Here is a 27787-nt window from a genome sequence, read left to right on the forward strand (position 1 = left end):
TCAAGCGAAATCATGGGAAGATTGTGATCGAATGCAGTAACGTGGGGATCTGTCCTAATGCATGGTCACATCTCAACCCCAAGAAGAGGAATCGTAACCATCATCAACCCTCTCCATGTCTGATAAGCTGGACGAAGTATTAGCAACCATTAAACACTCCAGAATCACCATGGAAGACAGATTTGGAACTCTAGCTACAGATCTCAACCTCCTGCGAGATAATCACCGCAAACTAGTGGATAAAGCAGCAGATGGGGAAAAGATACTCACCACCCTGCAACCCCAGGCAAATCGCAGCAGGAAACGCTACATGAACTACAGGAATGAGAGAAGACTATGGAAGAGCAAACAGATGGCCTTAAAGGGTGCTCACGAAGAAGTAACATTCGCTTCTTAGGTCTGCCTGAAGGAATTGAAGGCGCAGACCCTATCAGCAATGTAAAAACCTGGCTTTGTGCCTTCACACCCAGATTGGAACTCACCACCTAATTCTCAGTGGAATGAGCGCACCGGGTGCCTACCTGACGTCCACCATCGGGGTCCCACCTGTGCCCATTACTCATGAAACTCCTCCACTTCTGCAACCGAGATGAAGTGCTCCGCGCAAACCCGGCAAAAAGGCCCATAACAATTGAAGACAAACATGTTATGCTCTTCCCTGACTACTCATGAGCCGTACAACGCCAGCAATCCTACTTTTTGGAGATCAAACGTCGCCTCCACCAACGTGGTGTCCAATACTCATTACTGATCCCAGCATGCCTCAAGATAATACACAATGGAACTACAATGTTTTCCACCGATCCTGCAGAGGCCAACGACTGGTTGGAGCAACATCCCCATGACGTCTTACGATTAACTCCAAAACGTACTGATCTGTCACAAGAACGCAAAGGCCGGCGGTGTCCCTGTAGGAATAACAAATCACGCTCTGGCCTCTATAACGGGATCCCCCAACCTAGAGCAAACCATCACAGAACACAGAAAGGCCCTGTAGGTGGCGGATATTAGACCCCCCCTCAATGGACACAGACGAAGGGAGAGGTCCGCACATATTCACCTCAGATGAGGAGGGCAGCAATCCTAATTTTTGGAGATCAAACGTCGCCTCTGCCAACGTGGTGTCCAATACTCATTACTGTTCCCAGCATGCCTCAAGATAATACACAATGGAACTACAACGTTTTTCACCGATCCTGCAGAGGCCAACGACTGGCTGGAGCATTATCACCATGACTTCTTACGATTAACTCCAAAACGTACTGATCTGTCACAAGAACGCAAAGGCCGGCGGCATCCCGGTAGGAAAAACAAATCACGCTCTGGCCTCCCGCGCTGTGGCTCTATAACAGGATCCCCCAATCTAGAGCACACCATCACAGAACGCAGAAAGGCCCTGTAGGTGGCGGATATTAGACCCCCCTCAATGGACACAGATGAAGGGAGAGGTCCGCACATATTCACCTCAGATGAGGAGGGCAGCGACACAGTCACCTCTCAAGCAGGTTCAATTACTCTACCTATAGTGACACCGCAAACTGCAGACACGATTACTTGAACTCTAGCCAATCATTAATGTATACACATACTGCATGTTACAGCTATCACAAACAACCCACAACACTACAGATGTAGTACAAGTAACCATGAAACCCCACCAACCACATAGATCCTGCACTAGCTCAGCATCGCCCATGTCTATACCCCTACTACCAGGACACCCACACCGTAATATGCAACACACCATGGACCTTAATATCCTTATCCTAAACGTGTACGGTATGCACTCAGCATGTAAAAGATACGCAGACTATTCATACATAAAAAGGCAACGAGCCCAGATAACAGTGTTGCAAGAAACACACCTATCCACAGGGGAATTAGACAAATTATGCAAACTTTGGCGAGGAACCTTCTGTGCAACTACATACTTCACATACGCACGGAGTCCCTTTTCAGGAAATGTGCAGAGTGACCAATCCAGAGGGACGATATGCCTTATTATAGGAGCTCTTAGATGGCCATACGGTCCTTATAGGTAGTATCTATGCCCCAAATACCAAACCAGGGAAATTCTGGGACACCCTCTCTAATGCTCTGGCCCAATTTACCGCAACACCATGGATATTGGGATGGGACTATAACTGCGTTATGGACCTTGACTTAGACAGATCACATCCACTACACCCATACTCCCTATCCGCTGCACAAACAAAGTGATTTAAACCCTGGGCACACCATTGGTCCCTAGCGGAGACTGGCGCAGGAGCTACAAAACTGATAAAATCTACTCCTTCCAATCCATCCCTCACGACTACCGGATACGCTTAGACCGATTTCTATGCTCGCCCACCATTATTCCCAGGATTCAGGACGCAGACTACCTAGGGCGGACCTTTTTCCATCACGATGCACACAGGATAACCATTGCATGGCAACCCCCTCCCCCACCCCAGTCTCAAAATGGCGGCTATCATGCGAATGTTTTGAAGATCAAATATTCCGGCACAAACAGAAAAAAACTATTAATGATTATTTCACAAAAAACTCCAAAACAGCCACTACAAGAATGCTCAAACGGTTTGGGTTCAAAGTCGTTACCAGGGGGGCATGCGTAAGCAAATATAAGGGAAACACACATTATTAGACAGACTTGTACAGGAGGAAGAGTGTAAGCTGGCGGCCCTGACTCAGGCAGCCGATATGGGCAAAGTGCATCTGATGCAAGTGGCGGAGGCCAAGAGCACGTACGCGGCAGCTCTAGCTGGCCATAGACTATACAACTTCAGGGCATATGCAGCCCAAGTACATAGGGAGGGCAACTGAGAAAGAAAGCTACTGGCATGGCTCAAATGGGCAAACACTGACACCCCCCCGATAACAGAAATAATTACCTCTGTAGGAATGACAGTCCACTCCCAAGCAGATATCACCTATGCATTTTTTACTACTACAAGGATGTATACAGAGCCCCCACACAAGTAGGCCCTATGCTAGTGCAGCAATTCCTTGCCACTTGCCCGCTGCCGCACATCTCCGCACCTGACCGAACCACTCTTGACGCCGCTATCATGACTACAGATGTGAATTCGAATGCTGGCTAGAAACAAAGCCCCGGGCTTTGATGGTATGCCAGTAGAGTATTACCATACCTTTTCCGCGCACCTAACACCTAGACTGGCGGATGTTTACAAGGCAGCCCTAGAGGGCAGAGCGCTCCCAGGATCGCTTTGCAAATCCTTAATAGTCTCCTTTCTAAAGCCTGAGTGCGACCCACGACTCCTGGGGTAATTTTTGGTAAGATATTAGCCGACCGTTATGCCATCGTCCTCTAAGCATGAATTCACTCAGACCACTCCGGTTTAGTCCAGGGCAGAAATACATCCCAAAACATTCGTCGACTGTTTCACATTCAGGATCGGCTGCAAGACCTATTTCCTTGTGCCATATGCCTGATCCTGGACCTTGAAAACGCCATTGATACTCTATCCTGGTCATACCTTTTCACTGTACTCTGGTGCATGGGTGTGGACCCAACCCTACAGGCACATAAGATTAATATATACAAACCCAACGTCTAGGGTCGGCCTGGGCCGCCACATCTTGCCCTTCTTCAAGTTATCCAGGGGGGCTCAACATTACTGCCCACTATTCCCCCTCCTCTTTGCCCTGGCAATGGAGCTGTTAGCAATTCATTTTAGGGGGGAAGGCGGGGATTGGGGTATTCCGTTATCAGGTGACACCCACAGCATATCCCTGTATGGTGACGATCTATTACCCTACGTACGAGACATCACAATTGGCCTTACACCCATTCTCGTCACCCTAGCAGATTTCGTCGCAGTGGCAGGCCTCAAAGTTAACTGGGCAAAATCCTCTATCTATCCCCTTAGTGCCGACCTCCCCCCGCAAACGATACGTATAGGAGACGTCAGTCTCACCTGCAATGCAGAAGCCCCTCGCTTCCTAGGCGTGCAACTTTAACACACCCCACAGGACATATATGAAGGCAACCACCGCAAAAGCACTGGTAGGCATTCCTACCTCCATTGGGATCCTGCACACTCTCCCCTATCCTCCTCGGGGAAAAAGGCATTGGCCAAAATGGTCATAATCCCGCTATGACAGCTACATCTCTTATTCCCTTATGCCACCAATGGGAAGAAAAATTCCAGAGGCCACTGCATGACAGGGAATGGGAGCAAGTGCTGGAGCTCTCAAAGAAGCTTTCCTGCAACGTCTGTTTTAAAAACATACAATTTTATATATTACACCTCGCTTATCTAACACCCGAACGCCTTCAACATTTTTACCCAAATACACAGTTTGCATGCTCTCGATATCATACCCCCATGCAACATTCTACTACATGTTCTGGAGTTGTCCCACTTTCCAATTATACTGTGGTACAATCCACAACACAATCAGCGAAACAACAGGACTCACCAATATAAGTACATGGGACGCCTGTGCCTTGGGTATAACCCGGCGCAGTAAACACCACAAAGTCCAGATGAGATTCGCATCACTAGCCCTACTTCTGGCACAACGCTGGATTGCAATGCACTGACATGCACCAGCAGGACCTCTGCTGGCAGCCTGGATAGGGGCGGTCAGGAAATGGGGTGCATCTGAAGAAGACACACTCCGGTATGAAGAAGCCCGGGTAATACACAATCAGCACATCTCCATGCAAATGACGGTACCCCTTCACGATTTCAAATGAATTACTACAAGCACCACACTTCCCTCGCCATCACCACACGTATCTCAAGAAATATGTAAGCACCCTCACCCCCTCACCCACAATTGAGCATAATACCTTCTCCCACCAGAACCACAGATTGAGCCCGACCGGAAAACCACCTGGCATAACCTCCATTACGACTCAGACACCACATGCATGAGCTACATCCGGTTCCCTAAGGACCCTCATACGCTAATGTTGCACCCGCATGCACCTGCTCCATCATCTTCAATAATCCCCTCTGTCCCCTCTATACAGCCAGCCCCCAGTTTACACCCGCTCACCCATGTTTGATACAAGTTAACCCCCCATATAGCTCACACTAAGTACACACCTTCACATGTAAGGTCATTACCATAAGATTGTCTTGTACTCTCAGCTAGAGTACGATCAGCACAATGCAGTATCACCAGCACCACAATGCTCGATAGTAGCATAACACCCCCTTACGCTAAGTACTCGATTAAAATGAAAACCACATTATGCGTTTGTATGTAAGTGTGCTCTACATTATGATGCTGTACCATTCACATCTTTAACTTGCTTCTTGTATGTAAGTGAAGAAAATCAAATAAAAAGTTTTTTTTTAAAAAGAATCAAATGTGCAGCATGTGAATCGAGAAATGGATTCATGCTATAAAACAAAATGGTTACTTACTAGCAGGAGTCGTTTGGCAGCTTGAAGCGTTTTCTGGATTCACATGCGACCCACCCACCTTAACTTAGAGGAGGAATGCAAACAGGTGGGGCAACAGATCACTTAAACCAAACAACTAACATCTGAACACAACAGGATTTAACACATACCCTAGAGAAAGAGGGAAAAAAGAATCTGAAGATGGCAACCGCACACAGGAACTTCCGGGGCTCCGTCTGACATCACACAAGGGATGGACCAAGCACCAAATGGTGGTTGATGACGCCCCAAACAGAAGAAAAAAAAGACAATTCTGGACTCAACCACTAGATGGCGGAATAATGATGCACAGTATGTGAATCCAGAAGACTCTTCAAGATGCAAAACTACTCCTACTGGTAAGTAACCATTCTGTTCCTGATGTCAGCCATGGAAGGATACAAGCCATGAAGAGGCAATGCTCCTGAGGAGTGACAAAACAAAACAAGAGGAAGGTAATCCATCAAATAAGAAGCAAGCAAATGAGATTGCCAACAAAACCAACCAAAGGTAAACAATGGGCTGACCACAGCTTTGGTATTGTACAAAATAGGTTGACACCAACAGCTGAAAGCTGCCTGTAGGTGAAAGATTGAAAATGTATTCTATAAAGCATAATTTAAATGAAATCTGGAGGTCATCCACGCTCAATGACAAACATGCACACACATAAAACCTGAGTTGCGCCATCCCCACTGACATCTGTCTGCGCCACAGAGGCAGAAGAGACGCTCCACCAATTAAGAACCTTCATGCAGAAACTACCTCCCCATCCCCCCAGAAAAGTTCTGGCTTCCATTTGCATCTTTGCAACACAAACATGTCTTTCTGGGTGGTGCAACCCATACCACACATGAGAATTGAGTATTCACTAATTCATAAGTGCTATCATTCAGAACATGACTGATGCTGGCACTGACCTTGTTCCAGGTGAGGATTGGGGTTGGAATTCCAATGACTTCACAGCTCAGATACACCTGCGCCCCACTGATGTTCCAGGTCTGTTTTGGGGGAGTCACAATAGAGGGGGCTGGAGAGCGAAAGAACAACATCATGTTAAACCTTGTATGTAAAAGACACCTTTACATTCTAAACATAGAACTGCACTCACCAGGTTCCTCAAATTCTTACACATGCTTTTTGTAGATGGATGCATAATGGGTGTTCTGAAATGCCGTAGTAGTGGAACAACCCTCAGTACCCAGAGGTGCTTATTTAAAACAAAACATTTAGGGGCAGATTTATGAAGGCCTTGCGCCGCCGGTGCGTCATTTTTTCCCATGTTAAAAATGACGCACCGGCGGCGCAAGGCCTTCATAAATCTGCCCCTTAGTCCTCTTGCATCACCTAAAGATAGATACCAAACCATACCTAGCATCTTTATGTTCTATCCCAATACGTTGCAAATTTGTGGCAGACATGCCATCTCCATTCAGTTTACACCTCGTGCCAGTACCGAGTAGCAGACAGTGCTTCCCACTTTGCAACATTTGATGGCAAATATCTGGGAAAGTGCATTGTATCCACAAAAAATCAATATGAGCACTTGACTACTCCAGCCTAAAAGATACCACCAGAGAATATATTGAAGTGCTGCAGCCCCGAATTCACAGATATCATTAAAACAGGTAGGTAATACAAAGTTTCTTAAGGCAATTATCCATAAAACATTCTAAAACAATCCAACAGCCATACATTCTAAAATTGCCTTAAAACCCCACTGCCCCCCTTGAAACAGCACACCCTTTTCACACGTATCCTTAAAACTATTTTTGACTGTCAGGATAAAATGTAAAATTCCCACTGCCACATCGAAAAACTCATTTCGGACAAAGGTTTAATCGCCGCCAGCCTTTGATATGTTTGATATTCTAAAAACAATGGTCTTAAAAACTTAAAATGAGCAGAAATATAAAAAACACTATTCAAACGTACATGAGACAAGAAGCATTTTACATTTAGAGGACATGTACAAAATCCATAACAATTCCCAATCACATTGCACCATTCACGGGATAAAAAGACTGGGTTACACTCCACTCTCACTTGTAAAATTTCGTTTCGTAATCTGGGGTTGGGAATCTAGGCCAAGTAGGTGAAGACTGTGTCCTGGCCAAGGGTTTTTAATGAGAAGCTGATCGAAGACTTTTCCCTTAGAAAGGCTAGGTCCAGAGAACTGGCAACCTTTCCCACAGATTATCTCAAGGCTAGTTTGCTGGAGAAGGGAGATCAAGATTCTATTGTCCCTCAGAGAGAGTGCATTTTTTCAAAATCCTTTACCCTGCTTCTTATTTCACTTTCCCATTTTCTTTCACTACCATGGATTTCATACCAACACAATTGAGATACCTTTGGGGGTATTGCTACCCATCAATAGCTTCCTGAAAAATCTCAGGACGCAGGAGTTTGTTAACATATTCCATGAAACTAGATTCAATTCTCTCATTATACCCTGAACCATGGTTCCTGGAGGCACCCACAAGAGCTTCCTAAGTACTGCCCCCTCCAATGGGTTCCAATCACAAGAGATCTAAGGGAAGTGCCTCTGCTCCATATAGCCCCAGAAGGGGAATATTCCCGTTGTAAGCCTTCATTAGGGGATTGAGGGCCAAGTTAAATTTGACCAGAAAACCAGCTTGCTGCATAGACCTTGACGCACCCCATATGTGTGTCCCATTTTAAGCTCCTATTAAAGGGTAGTCCCAGATATTTATATGAATCCACTACTTCCACATTTCCGACACTCAGGTACCATTCAAAGTTAATCACTTTTTCCAAAGACCAGCACCTTGGTTTTCTCCAAATTAACTTTCAGGAAGTTCTGCCTGTTCTATGCTACGAGAAATATTGTTATGAGATCCAACCTGTAATGGCCAGGTTCCAGATGGTCTATATCATTTTGGGCCTACTTACAGGCCTAAAATGATTTAAAGTCCAACCGTCGTATTATGATGACAGCGGTCGGGAATCCAACGCAGTTTCAATGGGCTCAAGGAGCCCTTTGGCCAGTAGGAAAGCCTCATAAGCCCTTAAGCACGGCGTTTCTGCTGTCGGGATTATGATGCCAGTTTCCAACAGTCAATCCATGTTGGGCTTTCGGACATGGATTGGCTGTCAAAACTGACTTTGGGAGGCACTAGCAGGGCCTCCTGGCCCTCCCCATTTGGCTTGAGGTGCCTGCCACATGGTGCAGGAATGTTTAAAAACTTCCCTTTTTGAATGGGAGGTTGCGCTGAGGACGGTTTTAGCCTGCCACACAAGTTCCCACTGAAAAATAGAAATTTACAACCACAACATGCGTGGTCGCATCCAAATAATGTGGTCAGAACCGCCGACCTCAGATAGATCGGTTCCCAATCCGCAACCGTGTTGGTTGAAGGCAACTCAGGCCAACATCATAATGAGGGCCTCTGTTAAACTACCTCTAAAGAGGCTCTAATCTTCCCTTTCTTTGGAAGAACATAGAGTGGATATTTTAATTCAACATCTTTCGACAGCTTGTAATACAGTTTCATTGATTCAGATGTGGTCTACGTCAAGGTATGCTTCTGAAGAATGAAATAAGACTTTTCTGCCAGGCCTATTTCTTTTGGCTATGTCAGAATCCTTTGACACTATATGATAGAGGAGTAATCATTGATAAATTAGAAAGCTGAATGCATGTGTTGGGCAGAACTAAGATTATTTCTCATTAGTGGACAAACCAAGTAGAATTTGACTCCTTCTCTGCCTGAATAATAATCTGTTTCCCAGGGATATGTCTTACTCCCCTCGACTTTAACACATAAATGCAGCTCCTGCCTCTGGCGATTAGGCAATCCATTGTGGTATTCCAAATGCATGCTGATGATAGGCAGCTATTGGCCTTTCTAATGACTTGCCCACCCACACCCCCTTCCTGCTTACAATTTGCAATAAACCAAGTGGTATTTAGGTCTTGAACCTCAACCTGATTCCTCAAACCGAAGCTGTTGTCGGGTCATACCTCCCACCCAAGAATCCTAAATCTTATCTGGCACTACCTAGCACTCAATAATGGAAAAATAAAAATGATTCTTCTCTTTATTGGATAAGTAAAATTACCTACACCTGGGTCTACAGACATTCCTGAACCGCAAACTCCAATGAGTCGAAAACACCAAGGCCGACACCTTCAATTCCACCTTTAAAGAGTTCCTTTCCACTTCATTCTTTCAATGCACCCGGTAACTAAAAGATTAATCTCCGAAGCACTCTCCATCTGCACAGATTTTAAAATTAAATTCACTACTAATTTTTCAATGCACTCCAAGATCAATAAAAGTGATGCCTTTGTAAATCCACTGATTCAGCAAATTCCCAAAGGAAGGCGGGAGCATCTCTCTAGGCTCAGCTCTTTTTCTGGTATTCCTATCTTCTAACTATACTCTCTGTCTCAGACCTCCTTACCCTGGGAAAGACGTCATGCCATCACACACTATGCCCCATGTAATACAAATCTGTGCCCTTCAGACAGTAATTACACAGTTCCCTCCAAGTTTATGGCCTGAGACGTGCAGGGCTAAATGACCATGCAAATGGACAACCCTAATGCTAATAGGAAAAATTAAAAGAGAAGATAAGAATAACTTAATAAATTAAATAACATAATGACAAGTCGTTTCTTGGGGTTTCACTGATTCAGAATTTGCAGTTTTTTTCTGATCTTAAAGTCCCTATGTGGTGGCAGAAATTCCGCTGGTTATGCTGAATTTTCTGAAGTTGTACTTTTAGGGGAGACCAGGGGACTTTCAGGCAGCATGTAAAACACACAAAGCTAGCACTTTGAAATATTTTGTTTGACTGTTGAAACCCTGTTAAGACATGCAATTCTTCTCCTAAAAGCAGAAGTAATATGGGGCAGGGTATGGAACACCCCCATATTTCATGAGGTGTAGGGGAAATCGTTTTGTCACCTGGATGACATTTTAAACGTGGAACTTTTTTTTGGGATATGTGAATATGTCTATTGTCTGAGCTGCAGACCACCTGCTGGAGTCGGGAGTCCGAAATTGCAAGAAATTTAGAAATATATGATTTAAGTACATTTTTCATCCATGCTCCTTAGGATTTTTACATGTACCCATGAGTCAGAAATCTATAGAAATTGAATGGCGGCACTTAAAAATCACAGATTTATGCCTTTTTTTTTAAGAGCTTTCCGAATTGTCCAGGTGTATTTGAAAGATAACTTACATTAGGATGGGTATATTTCCTAAGACAATATGGTCCAGATTGATCAAGTAGTCACGCAACAAAGGGTAGCAACTAGTTACTCTGCTGCTGTTGCGTCAGCGGGAGAGATCGAGCCAGCGGCACAGCCACTAAAATGTGGCGCTGTTCTGTTCGCTTCCTCCGCTGGCGCACTTTGGACAGCCATGCACCAACACACACACACAGTTGCGCCGTGATGGAGCCCTTCCAGTACAAAAATACTATACTTTAGGGCTTTTTCCACTATCTACGTCACACACATGCTAAGTGGGAAGAATGAGGAGAAACATTTCTCCTCAGTGCGCATGACTCGAGAAGGCACAGGCTATTGGCAAAAATCCTTGTCTACAATTCTTTGTAGATAAGGATTTGCATCAAAACCCATGGGTGGTGGCATAAGAACGGCCATACAACACCCACGGAATGCCCCCTTGACGCAAGGTATTTTGGGTTACTGTCCAAAGCAAATCATGATTCACGTTGCATATTAAATCCCACATGAACAATTTGCGTCAGGTTTGCATTCAAAAAGTAAAGCAAACACAACGCCAGGTGTTTATAAATCTTGAACTTTGTGTACCACACAGTTACAGCACAACCATTTCAGTAAAATTTCAATCGCAAATTCTTTTTGCAAAATTTCGTGACAATGAATTCACAAAAAATTACACGAAAAAGTACAAAATGTGGTTTGCTGGTATCTTGCATTACTTTTTTTGAGCAATTTTAAAGCTGCCCCAAAAAGGCACATGAGATACTGGCAGAAGATTGGTTCGAGTTGCAACACATTTTCTCATGCTATTTTGTGTATTTTTTTTCCTGTAACAGACTAATTCAAAATTCCGAGAAATATTGCATAACGTAAGATTCACAATCTCACCTGCAAAATTAAAATTTTGCACGTGCTTAAAATCAGCCCTGAATCATGACTGTTTTGGCTATGCAAATTCCTGTTGTGCAGCAAGCTCTTTTCAGATTCAAGCCAGATTCTAATGAAAAGCTCAGAACTATGTCGTAATCTAAGGGCTGTGCCACTTTAAACATGATTTAGGGAGGGATATAAACAAAAGTGAAAACTGAAAATGTACGATTTCTGGAGGAAGTGCTGAGTGGGAGGGAAATGTACTGGGTAATTTTGTACAACCACTGGTTAGGAGGATTTTCATTGCCAAATATAAATCAGGCCCAAAGCCATGTAAATGGTAATAATACACCTTTAAATTACACTGCTGCTGCCTCTGAAAGGAATTCAGCCTACAGAAACTATATTTGAATTCTGTTTATTTGACATACAATTCAGATTACACATGACAGGTGCTGAAAAGAAGAACAAGTGAGTACATGTTAGCTTGTAGGCTATAGGCCTTTTCAAACTGTCACATATCCTTCTGACCTCCACCCCTTCGTCAGGTATGTAACAAGCCGGGGCACACAGCAGCCAGCTTTCGTGCAGGCATGTGTGCATCAATCAGGTCTATTCTCTCCACAGGATGAAGTGAAAGCATCTCTCATTAGAAAGACACACACAGTCATGCCCACCTTCACCTCAACAAACAAATGTGTAAACTGTAAAATATAACCACAAAATACACACAAGATTGACACATCCTCAGATTAGATTGCTGGTGCCTTACTAAAGTATTTGCTTACTACATAAATATTGACTTTTAGATATCATGCTACAAAAATATCGTAGCCAAGGTGAATATAAAATGGTAAATACAGATTTACTCTTCTTAACTCTAAAAAACACAGTGGCGAATGCCACTGTGTAGTTATAGTTAGGACAGAGTTTACATAGGAAGAGTGTTTTTTGTTTCACTAATAATCTTCAGCTGTTTGACAAATGTTCACAAAACTTTTCAAAAATAAGTATATCCATCTTGGTTTTTTCCTGGAAAGTGTTGGGGTGATCTGTTAAGTAGGGGGCTAAGAATAAGGTGATGGGGGGTCCGAAAATGCTGTTTTCCCATGTTGATTCCCGTAGGAAATTTTAGGAAGTGATACAGAAAAAAAGCTGACCGGATTTGCACAAAGAAAACATGCTTTGCATTATTAGGTGTATATCCTTTCAGGCGTTTGAGAAATTTGCATTAATAGAGGTGCTTGAGGAAATCACAAAGGGATTACCATTTTAATGATATCTGGAAGGTTGGTCCGCAGAAGTCCTGTGGGAATCCCAAGGTATCATAAATTAAAAGTAAAAAGGCCTTTGATTGTCTGAGATCTTTTTCTTCCATTGGCCTTTTCGGACAAATCTGATTGGACGGCCACAACTTGAAGAAAAAAGTTGCGAGCGCCATTACTGTACTAAACTACAAAAAAATATATATATATATCTCAGGTGCATGGTACGGGCATCCTGACCCTCGGGTGGTTACCCAGAGGGACCAACCAGGTGCTGAGGTAATGCAGGAGCCCTGCTGGAGCAGTACTGTAGGACTGAGCAAATTATACTGGGTTGAATCTTTGATGGTCATGCAGTACCACTGAGGTGACCCTTGGGTGAATGTACAGCGAGTGTACTGCTGTATAGTAAAAAAAAGATTTGCGGAGTTGGCTGCCTGATAATGGTTGGGCAATCTCAATTTCTAGAGTTTTATGGTCAATAGATTTGCAGTAAATATTTTTGTAACTTCCGATGTTGTGTGTTCATGGAGACAGGACTTCTGTTACTAGTACTGTCAATCCAAGTAAGAGTACCGCAAACCCTGTGAACTTTTTAAACAGTTGTAAATGTTCAATATGTTTTTCGGAAGCTGTGGTTGCCTAAACAACTAAAGAGTCACATATGTAGTGTTACATTTCAACTTTTCCCAGTTTTAAGCCTTGTTGGATTCAGGAACCAATATCATGAAACAAGGGCATGTCGGTCTCATCCATGGCTATTTTCCAGTATCAGCAGAGGACCTGCAAAACCTAATTGATCATTGCAGAGGTGTGTTTGGTTCCTGATGTTACACATTCAAATAGCTATTGACTTTTTGCCACAGATCTTTAGGCTGTGTGGAACCCAACCTTCAGGAGAATCTAGTCACCATTGACCAATACCTGCTCGCAACGTCTTTAGCCATAGCCTGGGTGGGTTTGTACGCAGGGCCTGGAATATTGCCAGGCCCTGTGTTCAACCCATGGTAGATCGGCTGTCCCCACTGTGCATGGCCTTCAGCCATACAAAGCAAAGGCTGGTTTCAGGGTTGGCCTATGGTAAGTCCTCACAGCCGCACACAGCCGGGCATGGCCTAATGGCAGGGACCTAACACAACTTACTGCAAGGAGCCAATTATCACTGTACATGGAGATTGCATGCAAACCTTACCCTTTTTTCTAAATGTTTTTTGCAATCCTATCAAAGGATTCACAACTCCATGGATCAATGTTGGACTTTCCGGAGAGTCCGACCCCTTGTATTGGATTAGCAGACCCTATCATTAGGCCAGCATTGATCCCTGAAGCTTGCCTTGCTTTTGCCACCCTTTGCCTGTGAAGCTTGCACTGGAATTGCGGTCCTAAGAAATTAGTTGTGGATCTCCTGGGCTGTGCTAAGGATCCCGAACTCAACTGCAAAACTCTAATCATTTTTATAATTTAAACGGGGTGCCCTTTTGGGCCCCCATCGTGTGCTTGGAGGTCAAGGTGTACTCACCCAGGCCCCATATGTCCCCGTTCACAATTCTTTCAAAGCTGAGGTGGCTTAATTCCTTCTTCCTACATAGGTAACTACAACACTTTTCTCTGTGTTGCAACCAGCCAATTGGAAGGCTTAGATTCTACGAACCTGACTCCAGGTTTGCCGAACCAAGATGGACAATGAGAGGAAAAGCGCGCTCGTCTGAAGGGATTAAACAATTTTTTTTTCATTTTTTGAGTTTCGGGCCTCTGTGAGACTGGGTTTGTGGACCTCTGCCTATTAATGGTCTGGGCAATTTTGGTATGTAATTGCCTAATTGTACATGTTCTCGTGATGATATTGTGACATAACCTGCCTATATATGTGCTTTGATCCATATAAGCTTTTAACCGCTATTCAGTTGAAGAAAAGTTTGATATATTTATTGTGCCCGAGATGCTTTGTAATTTTTGATCATGTTTTTACGTACATAACTGTGTAAATAAAACTTGAGTCCTCTCCGTAGTAGTTTGTACTCCCATTAGTTTCAAGCAGAAATGTCATGTAAATATATGTGTACGTCAATGAATAAAAATCCAAGAACACCAACCTCCCCCTCTTCCTGCTACCCTTACTTCCTGGCCCAGCTTGTGTTTGTTTGCTTTGCTCAAGCATGAACTTGGAGAGCAACGATGAGGCAGATATACACAAATGTGAATTTAGAACAGAAGACGCCAGAGGCAGCAATAAAAAAACTTACAAGCAAAACATCCCCACTGATGATGGAAAGGAACTGGGATCACAACATCTGGAGAATGTCTCTTAATCGAAAGAGAGTTGAGGAAACATGTACTTCAGACAGATAAAAAGGACAATTTCAGTCCTATGAACTGTAATCAGAAAGGCTCTGACGTACATGGCACTATTTCAGAATCAACAAACTATTATGTTATGATTTCAAGCTGGTGGATTTCACCATAAAACACCCCGAAAATTGGGAGCAAGTACCAAAATAAAAAATAAAATAAAAATACTGAACATGTGAAAAGAACACCTCTTTTTTGCAAGACATAATAGGATTATGAGGCTGGTACAGAAAGTTCCAGACACATTGTGCATTCTAACAATAACGGCTTTTATAGGGAGAACTTTCAGATCTTAAAAACAGCAATACAAGCTATAAAATAAAGTATTTTCCAAGCAGTGTTAGCACAAGAACAATGTATGCATGTTGTCACGCATTTCTACGAAATTACCCGAGTTTAACATTAGAAAAAACCAACTCTCTTTCCATTCCAGCTATTTCTTGACTATCTATGGACAATGTTTGTTTTTCAGAAACTTTGGCAGCCATGACAATAATGTGAAACATTTTTAATGTACCCATCATGTCATTAGAACGCAGTTGTACGTTCAGATAGAAGCGCCCTGATGTCAGCGTACTCAAGCGCGACTTTACGTTTGTACTACTGAATATCGAACCCCCCAGAATATTGTGGTACAAGAATATTGGGGACAGACTAATGAAAGGTAAGTAAGTGCATATAGCGAAGTATAGATTTACTACTACTAACTCCTCATCTACATACCTTGAAGATATATGTACTGCGTAGGTACACAGACGTGGAGTTATATAAAGAAAATCTTGGGGGATATTTACAATAAAACGTAGGAGCACGGTGTTACTCCAAAAGTGGTAAAGCCACGCTCTGACATTTTTTAAAGGCAGGGATGCGCTCTTTTTACAAAAATATGGCACACCCCTTTGTTTCTCTTAGCGATGGTGCTAAAGAAGCTGCAGGGGTGATTGTTTATGTGCAAGAAGAGACACCTTCCTGCACATAAACAATCTTTAAAGACAATTTGCTCTTTCCATGTGTGCTGCAGCACAAATGGAAAGAGCAAAATACGAGGAGAAATTAATAATTTCTCCTCCTATTGCTATTCTAAGACCAGGAATTCCCTGGTCTTGGTTTATGGCACTGCCCCATCCTTGTAAACATGGGGCATCGTCAAAAAGCAATGGGTGTTCCTGTGGGGTGCATTCAGGGGGGCACATTGTGTGCATGCACCCCAGTACCTGCACAGCATGGAATTACACCAGTCCATGCTGTGCAGGTGCTGCCTTTGAAATTCCCATTGTGGTGCCTATTTCATAGGCACCTCGGTGAGAACGCCAAAGAACCCCCCGCCAGTGACTGGATAAGTAATAATCTGGCAGGCAGTCCCGCTCCTGCCACACCAAACCCGTAATCAGGCCCTTAGAGGTAGCAGGAACCCTCGACCTGACGGCCCATTTAACAAGGGAGAGGTGTGGCGCCGCGGCCAGGGCGACTGACGCTGGAATCTGGGGACCACGGTTCGATCCCTGGCTCCGGCGGCAGGTTAGCCCAGCACCATGTGACTCTGGGCAATAGCTCGCTTAATCTTCCCGACGGCCCCCAGCGCCTAGAGACCCTTACGGGTGATTGTGCGCTTTACAAATGTGGACTTTACTTTACTTTATTTACTACTAGGTTACAGTTAGTATCACCACTGGGTAAGTGTCGCTCTTTTCCACTTCTGGGTCTTTCATGGGAGGCATGGCCGAACTAGGCAGGGGAACTTCACGATGGCCCCGGTGCGGAGAGAGAACACTGTGTGCACCTGGGCTACTAACTTTTTCATTTTTCTTCTCTAAAAAGAAAACCAAATATTGAGTAGGCTTAAAAAAGCCATAACAGACTGGTCAGCATTAGTAATGAGAAAAAGTGCACCCTCTGGACTGCAAGATGCACTGCCACGCGGGAGGAGATCTCTAAATATGGCTGGAGGTCTTCTACTAGGGGAGCGGAGTCCAGGGTCTCGCCCTCTTGGTGGGCTGCCAATCAAGGTCTAAATGACCCTTAAAGTGTCACATTTGCACTTCCCAGTATGTTGATGTATATTTTGATTTAGTGTAATATGCAACGCAGCAGGGGTTTTTACTTCAATATGAGTTGGAAAACCTCTGGAATGCTGTGCCCTACCCCTTCCAAGCTCATCTGTGCCCCGGAAAGGGTTTCATTAGGTTTAAGTTACAAAATGCCCTAACTCTGGAGTCAGAGAGAGCGACAGCACTCAAGGAGGTCCTTGTGAAAAAGGTAGCAGCCTTTTGTCAAAATAAGTTGCTTCACATGTAACAGGCTGTCCTTGAATGTATAGTGAATTTCTCAATAAAAATAAACGAGTGTCTCTTTATGTCTCCTTCTCCACCAGAAACCTATCCAGGTTATCTGGGGATGCCGCGGCCCCACCCCTGTAGTTCCAGCATCACTGGCTGACATGTCAAGCACACTGTCATGGCTAGCTACACAATCTTCCCATGGACAAAGGTTTGAATGTGACTTCATTTACTACAGTACTAAAATAACAGCCTCCCAAAGGCACAGATCTAGGTTGTGGCTAATTGTGCCACAGCCATACCAACCTTTCAGAGGCACAGACCTGACTTGCAAATGACTTCAATATCCCTACTAATCTTTCACAGGCCCAGACCTGATGTGATTTACCCCACTAGGGCACTAGTGAACTTTCATCTGCTAAAGCCAGCATTGCAATTTACTCTGAGGCTCCCGTCCCAACCTTTCAGAGGCCCAGACCTGATATGATTTACCGTACTTGAGCACTAGTGAGCTTTCATCTGCTAAAGCCTGACTTGTAACTGACTCTGAGGCTTCCATACCAATGTTTCAGAGGCCCAGACCTGACTTGCGATTGACAAGCCACAACTGTACCGGTCTGTCAGAGGACCAGAATTGACTTGTGACTGGCTTTGCTGCGGCCACACCAGCCTTTCAGATGCACACTTATGCCGTGTGTCTCACTCAGTAAGAGCAATGCAACACAGTAGATATAACCTGTGTATTAGTGAAAGTGGTCAAATGTTGCTCTAAACTTTGTAGCAAGTGAGTATATGTCAAACCACAACTTAGAAACTCAGTGAAGAAAAGTACAGTAAATTGATGCTGATTGATAGTGAAACACATCACAAGAGAAGTTTAGGTTAAATTGTGTATTGGTGATTTAAAATCCACAATTGTTCATTAAAAACTAGAGTTTGTAGTTGAATTCTTTGGTACGGGCTACTTTATTCAATGTGTTCATATAAAACAGAGAGAACCCGTCAAATAAAATACATCGCCGCTTGCTTCAAGGGGATTGAGTCAAATGAGGGGGAAACAACCTTTACAACGCAACCTTTACAATGCACTACCATTACAACAAAACTTTTTCAACGCAACATCCATTACATAGCATGCCATTACAACGCAACCATTACAACGCATGACACTACAACGCACACCATTACAACGCATGTCATTACAATGCAGTCATTACAACACATACCATTACAACGCATACCATTACAACGCATACCATTACCATCCAACACTTACCCTACTGTTGCACCCCCTGGAGTTACAATAGTAAATGTTACCCCCACACTATCCAACACTTACCCTACTGTTGCACCCCCTGGAGTTAGAATAGTAATTTTTACCCCTACACTATCCAATACTCACCATACATGCAATGTAATGTTATGCGTTGTAATGGTATGCGTTGTAAAGGTAGTATGTGTTGGTGTGGAATGCGTTGTAAAGGTAGTTTTTAAAAATTCGTTGTAATGGCATGCGTTGTAATGGATGTTGCGTTGTAAAAAATGTGTTGTAAAGGTGTGCGTTGTAAAAGTATGCGTTGTAACGTCATACAACCAAATGAGGCGTAGATACAGTTTTAGGCTTCATTTATTTATATTTTGTGCAGATTTATATAGTACGAACTCGACCGAATGTATTGGAGCGCTTTACATGAGCACCGGTTACGTTACACAAGGACACATTCATTTATTTGGTAGGCGCTGGGAGATTACTTGATTTGCCCAGAATCACAGGATTCGACACCAAGGCTGGAACCTTGGTTTCCCAGCTCCGAAGTTGGCAGTCTAGCCGTGAAACCACATCCTCTCCCATTGCACCTAGTACATAAGGTTGTGTCCCAGGCCGACCTAGTTAATCATGTAATGGGGCGGATGACGCAGTAGACCAATAAACGCTATATTGGCATCTGTGGATGCCCTCTTACACACAGGTTTGAATCCCAGTGGGCCCACATGCCCAGTTATCCCCACGGTCAATCAAATGTGCACTCATGAGTTGAGTTGCAATAAACATCTTCTATGTAGCCCTCAGGAATCCTTGGCACAGACAGGTACCTTACAAAAACACATGATTGCGTCTATAGAGAGTATGGCTAGTCCGTACGTTTTCTTTTAATAACCTGACCACATCCAACCTTCTTCAGCTCTGTATATTTACAGTACATTCAGTGCTACACACCCTTGTTGGTTGATGTTCCCAGCTAAAGGTTGTTCTCGGTTGAGTCTCTTGCTCTGTGTGTTTGGTGATCTACATTTAGTCTGAAGACTTAATCCATCACAAAATAGAATTTAGGCTTCTATTTTGTGATTGTGATGGATTAAGTCTTAATACTGGATGCAGACTAGATTGGGAATTAGCAAGTGAGAGAGATAGCTGCAAAGATGTTGTGGCTGGTCCGGTGGCCGCAGGGGCGTTACAGAAGCCCTGGCAGCGCAGGGGACCTTCAACCCTTCAGCGGATACCCAATTCAGCAGAAGGCCAAAGAATATCTGTGAGATATGGGGTACTCCGGGCCCCTCACCACATTCTACCAGGGGGCCCCTTTATTTTGCGTTATGCCACTAAACTGCAGAAATATGGCATGAAGTCTGCACTAAAAACATAGCATTTTTGCACTAAATATTGCATGTGTCCTAACTTAACATCAACTTCTATGCTTCAGGGTATCAAGAAAGAAAGGTAAGACCCCACAAAAGTCGGATTTTTAATAAATATCAAGGAAAAGTACACAAACGTATATGCACATCACCAACACCTACCGAAAAAGATACAGGGCTTTAATAACGGGTAGAAATGTCAATTCCACCGGTCAGTACAGTACATCTCCCTCCTTGAGAAAAATGTGTCCAGAGAACTGTGATATACATGATGGCAGTTGTCTTTGTAACACAGTACTCTGCTCAGAAAGTATCGGAGATACTTTCTGAGCAGTGTACAAAGTCACTGAGATTCTTTCTGAGCAGTGTACAAAGTATCTGAGATTCTTTCTGAGCAGTTTACAAAGTATCGGAGATTCTTTCTGAGCAGTGTACAAAGTATCGGAGATACTTTCTGAGCAGTGTACAAAGTATCTGAGATTCTTTCTGAGCAGTGTACAAAGTATAGGAGATACTTTCTAACCAGTGTACAAAGTATCGGAGATACTTTCTGAGCAGTGTACAAAGTCACTGAGATTCTTTCTGAGCAGTGTACAAAGTCACTGAGGTTCTTTCTGAGCAGTGTACAAAGTATCTGAGATTCTTTCTGAGCAGTTTACAAAGTATCGGAGATTCTTTCTGAGCAGTGTACAAAGTATCGGAGATACTTTCTGAGCAGTGTACAAAGTATCTGAGATTCTTTCTGAGCAGTGTACAAAGTATAGGAGATACTTTCTAACCAGTGTACAAAGTATCGGAGATACTTTCTGAGCAGTGTACAAAGTCACTGAGATTCTTTCTGAGCAGTATACAAAGTATCTGAGATTCTTTCTGAGCAGTTTACAAAGTATCGGAGATACTTTCTGAGCAGTGTACAAAGTATCGGAAATACTTTCTGAGCAGTGTACAAAGTATCTGAGATTCTTTCTGAGCAGTGTACAAAGTATCGGAGATTCTTTCTGAGCAGTGTACAAAGTATCGGAGATACTTTCTGAGCAGTGTACAAAGTATCTGAGATTCTTTCTGAGCAGTGTACAAAGTATCGGAGATACTTTCTAAACAGTGTACAAAGTATCAGAGATACTTTCTGAGCGGTGTACAAAGTATCGGAGATACTTTCTGAGCTGTGTACAAAGTATCTGAGATTCTTTCTGATCAGTGTACAAAGTATCAGAGATACTTTCTCAGCAGTGTACAAAGTATCTGAGATTCTGTCTGAGCAGTGTACAAAGTATCAAAGGTACTTTCTGAACTTTCTGAACAGTGTACAAAGTTTCTGAGATTGGAATCTGAGCAGTGTACAAAGTTTCGGAGATTCTTTCTGAGCAGTATATAAATTATCTGAGACTCTTTCTGAGCAGTGTACAAAGTATCAGAGATTCTTTCTGAGCAGTGTACAAAGTATCAGAGATTCTTTCTGAGCAGTGAACAATGTATCGGAAATACTTTCTGAGCAGTGTACTGTTACAAAGACAGCTACCACCATTGTTGCTGCAGCTCCCAGTCTCTCCCAGAAATGTTTGTAATATTCCTAAGAAGATAAAAATGCCTGGCTCAGTAAATACCTGACATATTTTCCCGCGCATAGCATTACTGGGAGTTTTAATCTGTGCTTAAAAAAAAGTATGAGGCCCTTATTAAAAAACCCTGGGCCTGTAGCCTTGTTGCGAATTCTCTTTCAGCGTTTCACTTGTTATGTGATGCATCCTTGCTCTGAATCCTTGGGATTTTAAAGTTTCTTTAGTTATTTTGTTACTACTTTGTTACTCCGGAGTGTCATTTTATTTCTGAATAGGCGAATGTGATTTAAGACGACATTCAGTTTATATTCTACTGTCTTTTTCATATGTTTTGCTTTATTGCAAAGCTCAATAAAGATATTTGAACTAAAAAAGGGACTCAGCAAAAAAAACTCCAATTGCTGAGTATTTCTACTTAGGGTTCTGCGGCTCTGACGCCCTTGTTCCCCATGTATACATAGCTATGTTCAGCGAGCGAACCTAGCTAGAGAGTAACGGGGTGCTGATCAAGGGTGGGAGCAGAGTTGTGATTCGGGGTTGTTTACAATGAACCCAGATGTTCTTGGGTCGTGAATCCTATCACGAGGGCAAGTGAAGTCTTCATCTCCTCTGTGAATCTCAGAAGGGTAGGGCCAGTTCTGAGTTTGAGGGGTATGTTGTTCCAGATTCTGGAAGCATAGCTGGAGAAGGCTTGTCATCAGTATAACTAGTGCACATTCATGGTGACCCTCATGAAGATGTCTGCTGCACGCGCCGAACAGAGCACTTGAAAAGGAATAGTCTGCCGCCTTCATTTTAAGAAGTGGAATACAAGCCTTGATGTTTCAAAACACATAGGCCCAGAATTATGGAGCCTTTCCATTGTCCTTGCATCACGTAGGGTGACGCAAGGACAAAACAAAGAATTCTGTAATATTTACAAAGCTACGCAAGGGGGGAATCGCGCTGCCTTGCGTGGCTTTGTAAAGAAATGTAACACAACGCAACTGTGTCGCAAGAAAAATAATGTCCTTTCCTATGCCGGGAAGAACTTGCCGCTCCAGAAGCCCTAATCTCTCTGTGCCAATGTCATGGGAAATTCTCTAGCACAGCTGCTACAATTGAGTTCTGTGTGAGATGATGAGCAGCTTGTCATCACACTCTTAATGCCATAATCAAGACATAAAGGCAGAAGTGTTTCTTGAAAAGTTTATTCGATCATCATCCGACTGACCAAAAGTGGCGTCTGCAGTTCGCCCCCATTCTCACAACTAACTACCCACATGTCATCTGTCAGAACGCTCGAGACTCGCCACACAGAGACTTACAAGCCATGACAACACACTGCCAGGCGCACGCAGTACATACTGCCAACACGAAGCAGCATACTACAAACTGCTTGCACTGCGATATGTTACATTTCAACTTGGGAGGTGTTCCATAGATCGCGTTGGCTCGGTTACTGAACTTGATATATTATATGTTTATTTGTCGGTGTCCGTATTTCAACATCACGTCATGATCTACAAATAAGATTACTTTATGCTGACTTTTTTGTTCGTCCTTTTTAAACACTATATAACGAAACCCTACCACTGGAATCACCTATTGTACAATAGCAGTAGTTGATAAACACCACAAGCACATGGTTGACCAATGGGGGATCTTGGCTCCAGTTTAACGTTACCTTTCTGTTAGGGTCTCTTGTATTTACTCTTTTTACTTTGTCTCCTTTGTCATTCCAGATCATTTTTCTTCTCATTCAATAAGTGGCACTAAGTCTAAATTGAGAGGCCACTACACCAAACTAGCACTCACTGCACTTTTACATTGGCCCTGAAGAAGCGCAAGGGATCTCCTCCCGAGACCACTCAACTGCGTGAAACATGTTGACCTTCTACATGCCCATTATGAGTATGACACCTGTCTAGATACCGGGGGCCATTATCACCCTCAAATAGCACAACCTCTGTTTTTTTCACTGATTACAGAGGGGTTATTTCCTATTAAATGTCACTAGCCACCCCTCCAGCCATCTTTTAACCTCACACTAGGGCACCACTGCCACTCAGACCCGCACCCACCCTTACAGCTTTATTACTAAAAAAATCTCTGAAAAAGTGACCCTTCGGGGAATCCGTAGGGCATTACAGCACCGGCCCGACAAGGAGGCTCACCCAATGATGAAGCATGACATCCTTAGGGGTGTGTGAGTGCACCAAGACTAGGACACACTGTCCCCAGACATTATAATTTGAGAACGAAGACTACAGAAAAATCAGGAAGGTTCATGTTACCGTGCGAGGATCCCCCCTGGAGGTTGTGAATGAATTTGACTATCTCGGGGTGAGACTGTCTAATCGTATGACCTGGGATTCCCATATTTCTAAGATGGTACTAAATTTAAAAAGGGGGTCCGGTGCAATAATAAAGAACCAGCGACTCTCCATAAGTAGACCGGTAGCCCCTGCTTTAATAGTCTATGAGGGGAAGGCTTTACCTTCGGCAGTTTATGGTGCCGAATTATGGGGGGCAGAAAATACTAGGCCACTGGTAATTGCTGAAAATAAGTTTATTAGAGACTTAGTCTCACTTCCGATTTCTTCACCCTTGTTACCACTATTTTTTGATATGGGAAAAAAAATCAATTTCGGATAAAGTTCGGCTAAGACCATTGTTATTTTGGGTACGCCTTAGAAGAACCAAGGAACTAACGGGGTATGCTCGAGTGTTGGATGAGCTAATAACTCTTAATGTTTCTAATCAAATAAAATGGCTTAACAACCTCAAGAAACTAGTAGTTTCATTAGGTCTCGGGGAGTCTTGGGTGTCACAAGATCCTCCCCCAAAAGAGATTGTAAAGAAATTGTATTGGGACTGGGTTGAGGACAAGATTAATATCAGCTCAAACTTGGGCACCTTAACAATGAATTTTCTTGCTCATAAACCATCTATGAAGTTGGAACCGTTCTTGGATTTTATCCAAGTATCCAGTCACAGAATTCTATTCCTGAAATTAAGGTATGGCACCCTGCCTCTTAATGGTTTTTTGGGAAAATGGAAATCTAAGGGGGGATCTGAATTAAAATGTCCAGGTTGTCATTGTCCTGAGGAAACCCTTCCCCACTTTCTATTTGCCTGTTCAACATATAAATCTGTTAGAGCTAAATGGCTGAAACCTGTATGTAGGGAGTTGGGTGTAAAAGATCATATGTCAGCCCTACATATTATTACAACCAACACTGTTTCTATGTACATTGTCTGCGGGGTGGCCAAATATTTGGGGGGCGCATGGTTAATACGCTCCAGACTGTTGAACAATGTGTAAAAATTGGGAAAGGGGAACACATTCTTTTTAACATCGTTTTTACTTGATTTTAGGAGATGCAATTGTAGTACTATGGATTATTTGTTTTTACATGTCTGTATGTTTGTACTTTTATGATGTATTTCCATCGAATAAAGTATTACAACAGAACGAAGACTACCTTCTACTTTATACCCTACTTCTTCCTTAGAGGAACTGTGACTCCCACGGTCTACGATTCTAGTTTTCAGGAGTACGAGTCACTGGACCTAGAATCAGCTCCTTGCCCCCATTCCCCTTTTTTATTCCATGGCTAGAGTAAGGCCGTTCCCATGCATTCACCCATGGAAATTCCAAGATTTACTAAAGCTTGTAAACCTGGGAATGCGTCAAAAGGCTACGCCTTCCTCAGTGAGACATAACAAGGAGGAGTATCTTTACTTCTGCTCGTTATTTCCTCTTTCCACGCATGCTGAGCAGCAAACATAGAAAGAGGAAATGCCTCAATGGATTGTTTTAATGCAGGAAGGTGTTCCTTCCAACACAAAAACAATCCTGCCTGTGACACAGGCACCCTTGAACTATGGTGCAAGGTTGCCTGCATTCAAGCTAAGCAGCACAAAGTGCACCAGCGCAAGGAGAAAGCAGAAATGCTCCATATGTTTGTGAATATGAAGCATGTCTGCTCTCTCCCTTCCACACACCGCAGCACAACAACTTTGCTTGCTGCTCCACGTTAAGTGGAAAATTAGTAAATATGCCCCAAAAAGTTCATTTATGTGCATGAACAAGCAGAAGGTAGTGGCAATTTACATGTACGTTTTTTCTAGGAGTGAAGATAGGGAATGGAAGACGGACAAACAGTGCTAGGTCCTGACTGGTCACACTGCGAACTTTGAAACGGGTTTCTATTTGGCCCTGTATTCACGCCCGTACCTTTATTTATTTTATTTATTTAAAAAGTTTTATATAGTGCGGACTAGACCCGATGAGGGTATGAGAGCGCTTTACAAAAGTTACATCAAAAGAAAAGTTGAGCGCTAGTCACCTATAAATGAGTATCTAAGATGAGATCGTATATGTTGTAAGATCTCGTTGTAATGTCAGGATTGTGTTAATCATTCTCGTTTCAGGTATAAACACTGATAGATTTCTCAGTAATGGCTGAGGGGAATCCATGTCAACAATGCAGTCTCTATTTACTTCTTACATGTTTTAATTTATCTTGCATTCCCTAAGATTATCATTTTTCCAAATGTTATGTTACGCTAGTTTTTACTTCAAGCACACATGACTGTTCTGTAGTGTAGACTGTGAAATGGGTTGCCATCAGGTGCCGGGGTGAGTTCAGATTGTGGGCAGGGACAGAAAATTGGCTTGGGCACCAAAATAAAAGTGGCCCACATTAGTGAATTAGATAGCTAAAAAAGTGGCCCACATTTGCACATGGGGGCAGTTTTGAACGTGTAAAGACAATCTGTATATGTGTTTTGCAAGATATGGACAACTACATCCATTTGTGCTTGCTGCATGTAATGTTTGTGTCAGAGAAAAAACGGCTTACAAGCCTATCAAACAGGCCCACAGACAGCCAAAAACAGCACACACACTGACCTGTCAGACTGGCCCTTCGAACACGGCCAGGTTGCCCAATAGGCCAGTCCGATCCTGGCTGTGGGTGTATGTTTGAGAGGGAGCAATTGAGAGTTCTGGAGATGACGCCAAAGGCAGTATGAGTTCCTCACAGTGCCTGTGAGTGGGTCAAAAAGGTGGACAGACTACAAGCACATCCAATCCTTGTCCTCTCTGCAGAGTGTACAAAGCAATGGTCACATCTGTCAACTTCACGTGTGGGAAAGTGTGTGTGCAGGAGAGACCCACAGCTGTTGAAATATGGTCAGCACAAAGGGAAAATAAAACGCAGTGCTTACTTGTTAGTGGGTGAGCTGTGTGCATTGTGGGATGGGGAGTGGGGGAGATGAAAGGAAGCAAGTGCAGAAGGAGATAGTGAAAAGAGGGTGCTGAAGAGGAAAGAGATGACGAGCAAGATAAGCAGATGGCGGATCCCAAAAATATCAGGTGTAAAAAGGGGTGCAAGTGTTAAACAGTATGAGAGACTCCAGAGGAAAGTGGTAAGAGGGGGAGCCCAGGAGTGAATGAGACGTTATGAAGAACACTACCTGTTCCACAAACCTTAGTAATGCTTGAGTCACAATCTTATACTTTCAGAACTGAAACTTTTTCTATTCTAATCAGTCACAACAAAATCGTTGGGGTTACACATTTATTTGATTCTGCTAACAAGCACTGGCAAAGCTAATAGGCCTGGCTTGTTTTAGGCATGTGTTCTTTGCTGTTTGAAATTTCTGGAGGCACCGAATATAATCTTTGGCCGTGCTCCTTTTAGAGACACCACCTTTTCCATCCCACTTAAAGCCCCGAGAAGACATATTTATGTCAAAGATGACCTGTTACTCACGTAGCAATGTTTTTATTTTATTAGCAGATTAAGGAAAATATTCATGCAAGAGTAGAGTGACTGAGAAATAGTGGGTGTTGGAAGCAGGGGCATAACTTTGATTTGTGCAGCAAGTGCAGTGGCACAGGGGGGCAGAAGTCCGAGGGGCCCACTGAACCCTGAATATTGCTGTATTTCAATATTACAGTTCGAACAGTGGCCAGGGGCTATTTCCTGCCTTGCAATAGGGCCCAGGACACACTTGCTATGCCAGTAGTTGGAAGGGTATCCAATAAGCATTGCCGGTGTCAGGAAAAATGGGGATACGACTGTTCACCATAAAATATGGTGCATTCGCCTACTGAAAATTGGTGAGTGTTGATTTTCAACTCTTATTTTTAAGACGAGAAATTAAAATAAAATGAAGATGAAGAAGTTCC

General features: G+C 43.3%; 1 protein-coding gene across 1 annotated transcript in view; it reads right to left on the minus strand.

Moving 5' to 3' along the window:
* The window catches only part of IGFBP7 (insulin like growth factor binding protein 7), a 148017-nt gene that overhangs the window by 76708 nt on the left and 43522 nt on the right, over positions 1-27787 (minus strand). Inside the window, exon 2 of the mRNA XM_078676201.1 lies at positions 6344-6453. Within this exon, the coding sequence (XP_078532327.1) occupies positions 6344-6453 (110 nt within the window). The remainder of the gene's footprint in view (positions 1-6343; positions 6454-27787) is intronic.

The sequence above is a fragment of the Lissotriton helveticus genome, chromosome 2_1, assembly GCF_964261635.1.
Source record: "Lissotriton helveticus chromosome 2_1, aLisHel1.1, whole genome shotgun sequence".
Classification (NCBI taxonomy): domain Eukaryota; kingdom Metazoa; phylum Chordata; class Amphibia; order Caudata; family Salamandridae; genus Lissotriton; species Lissotriton helveticus.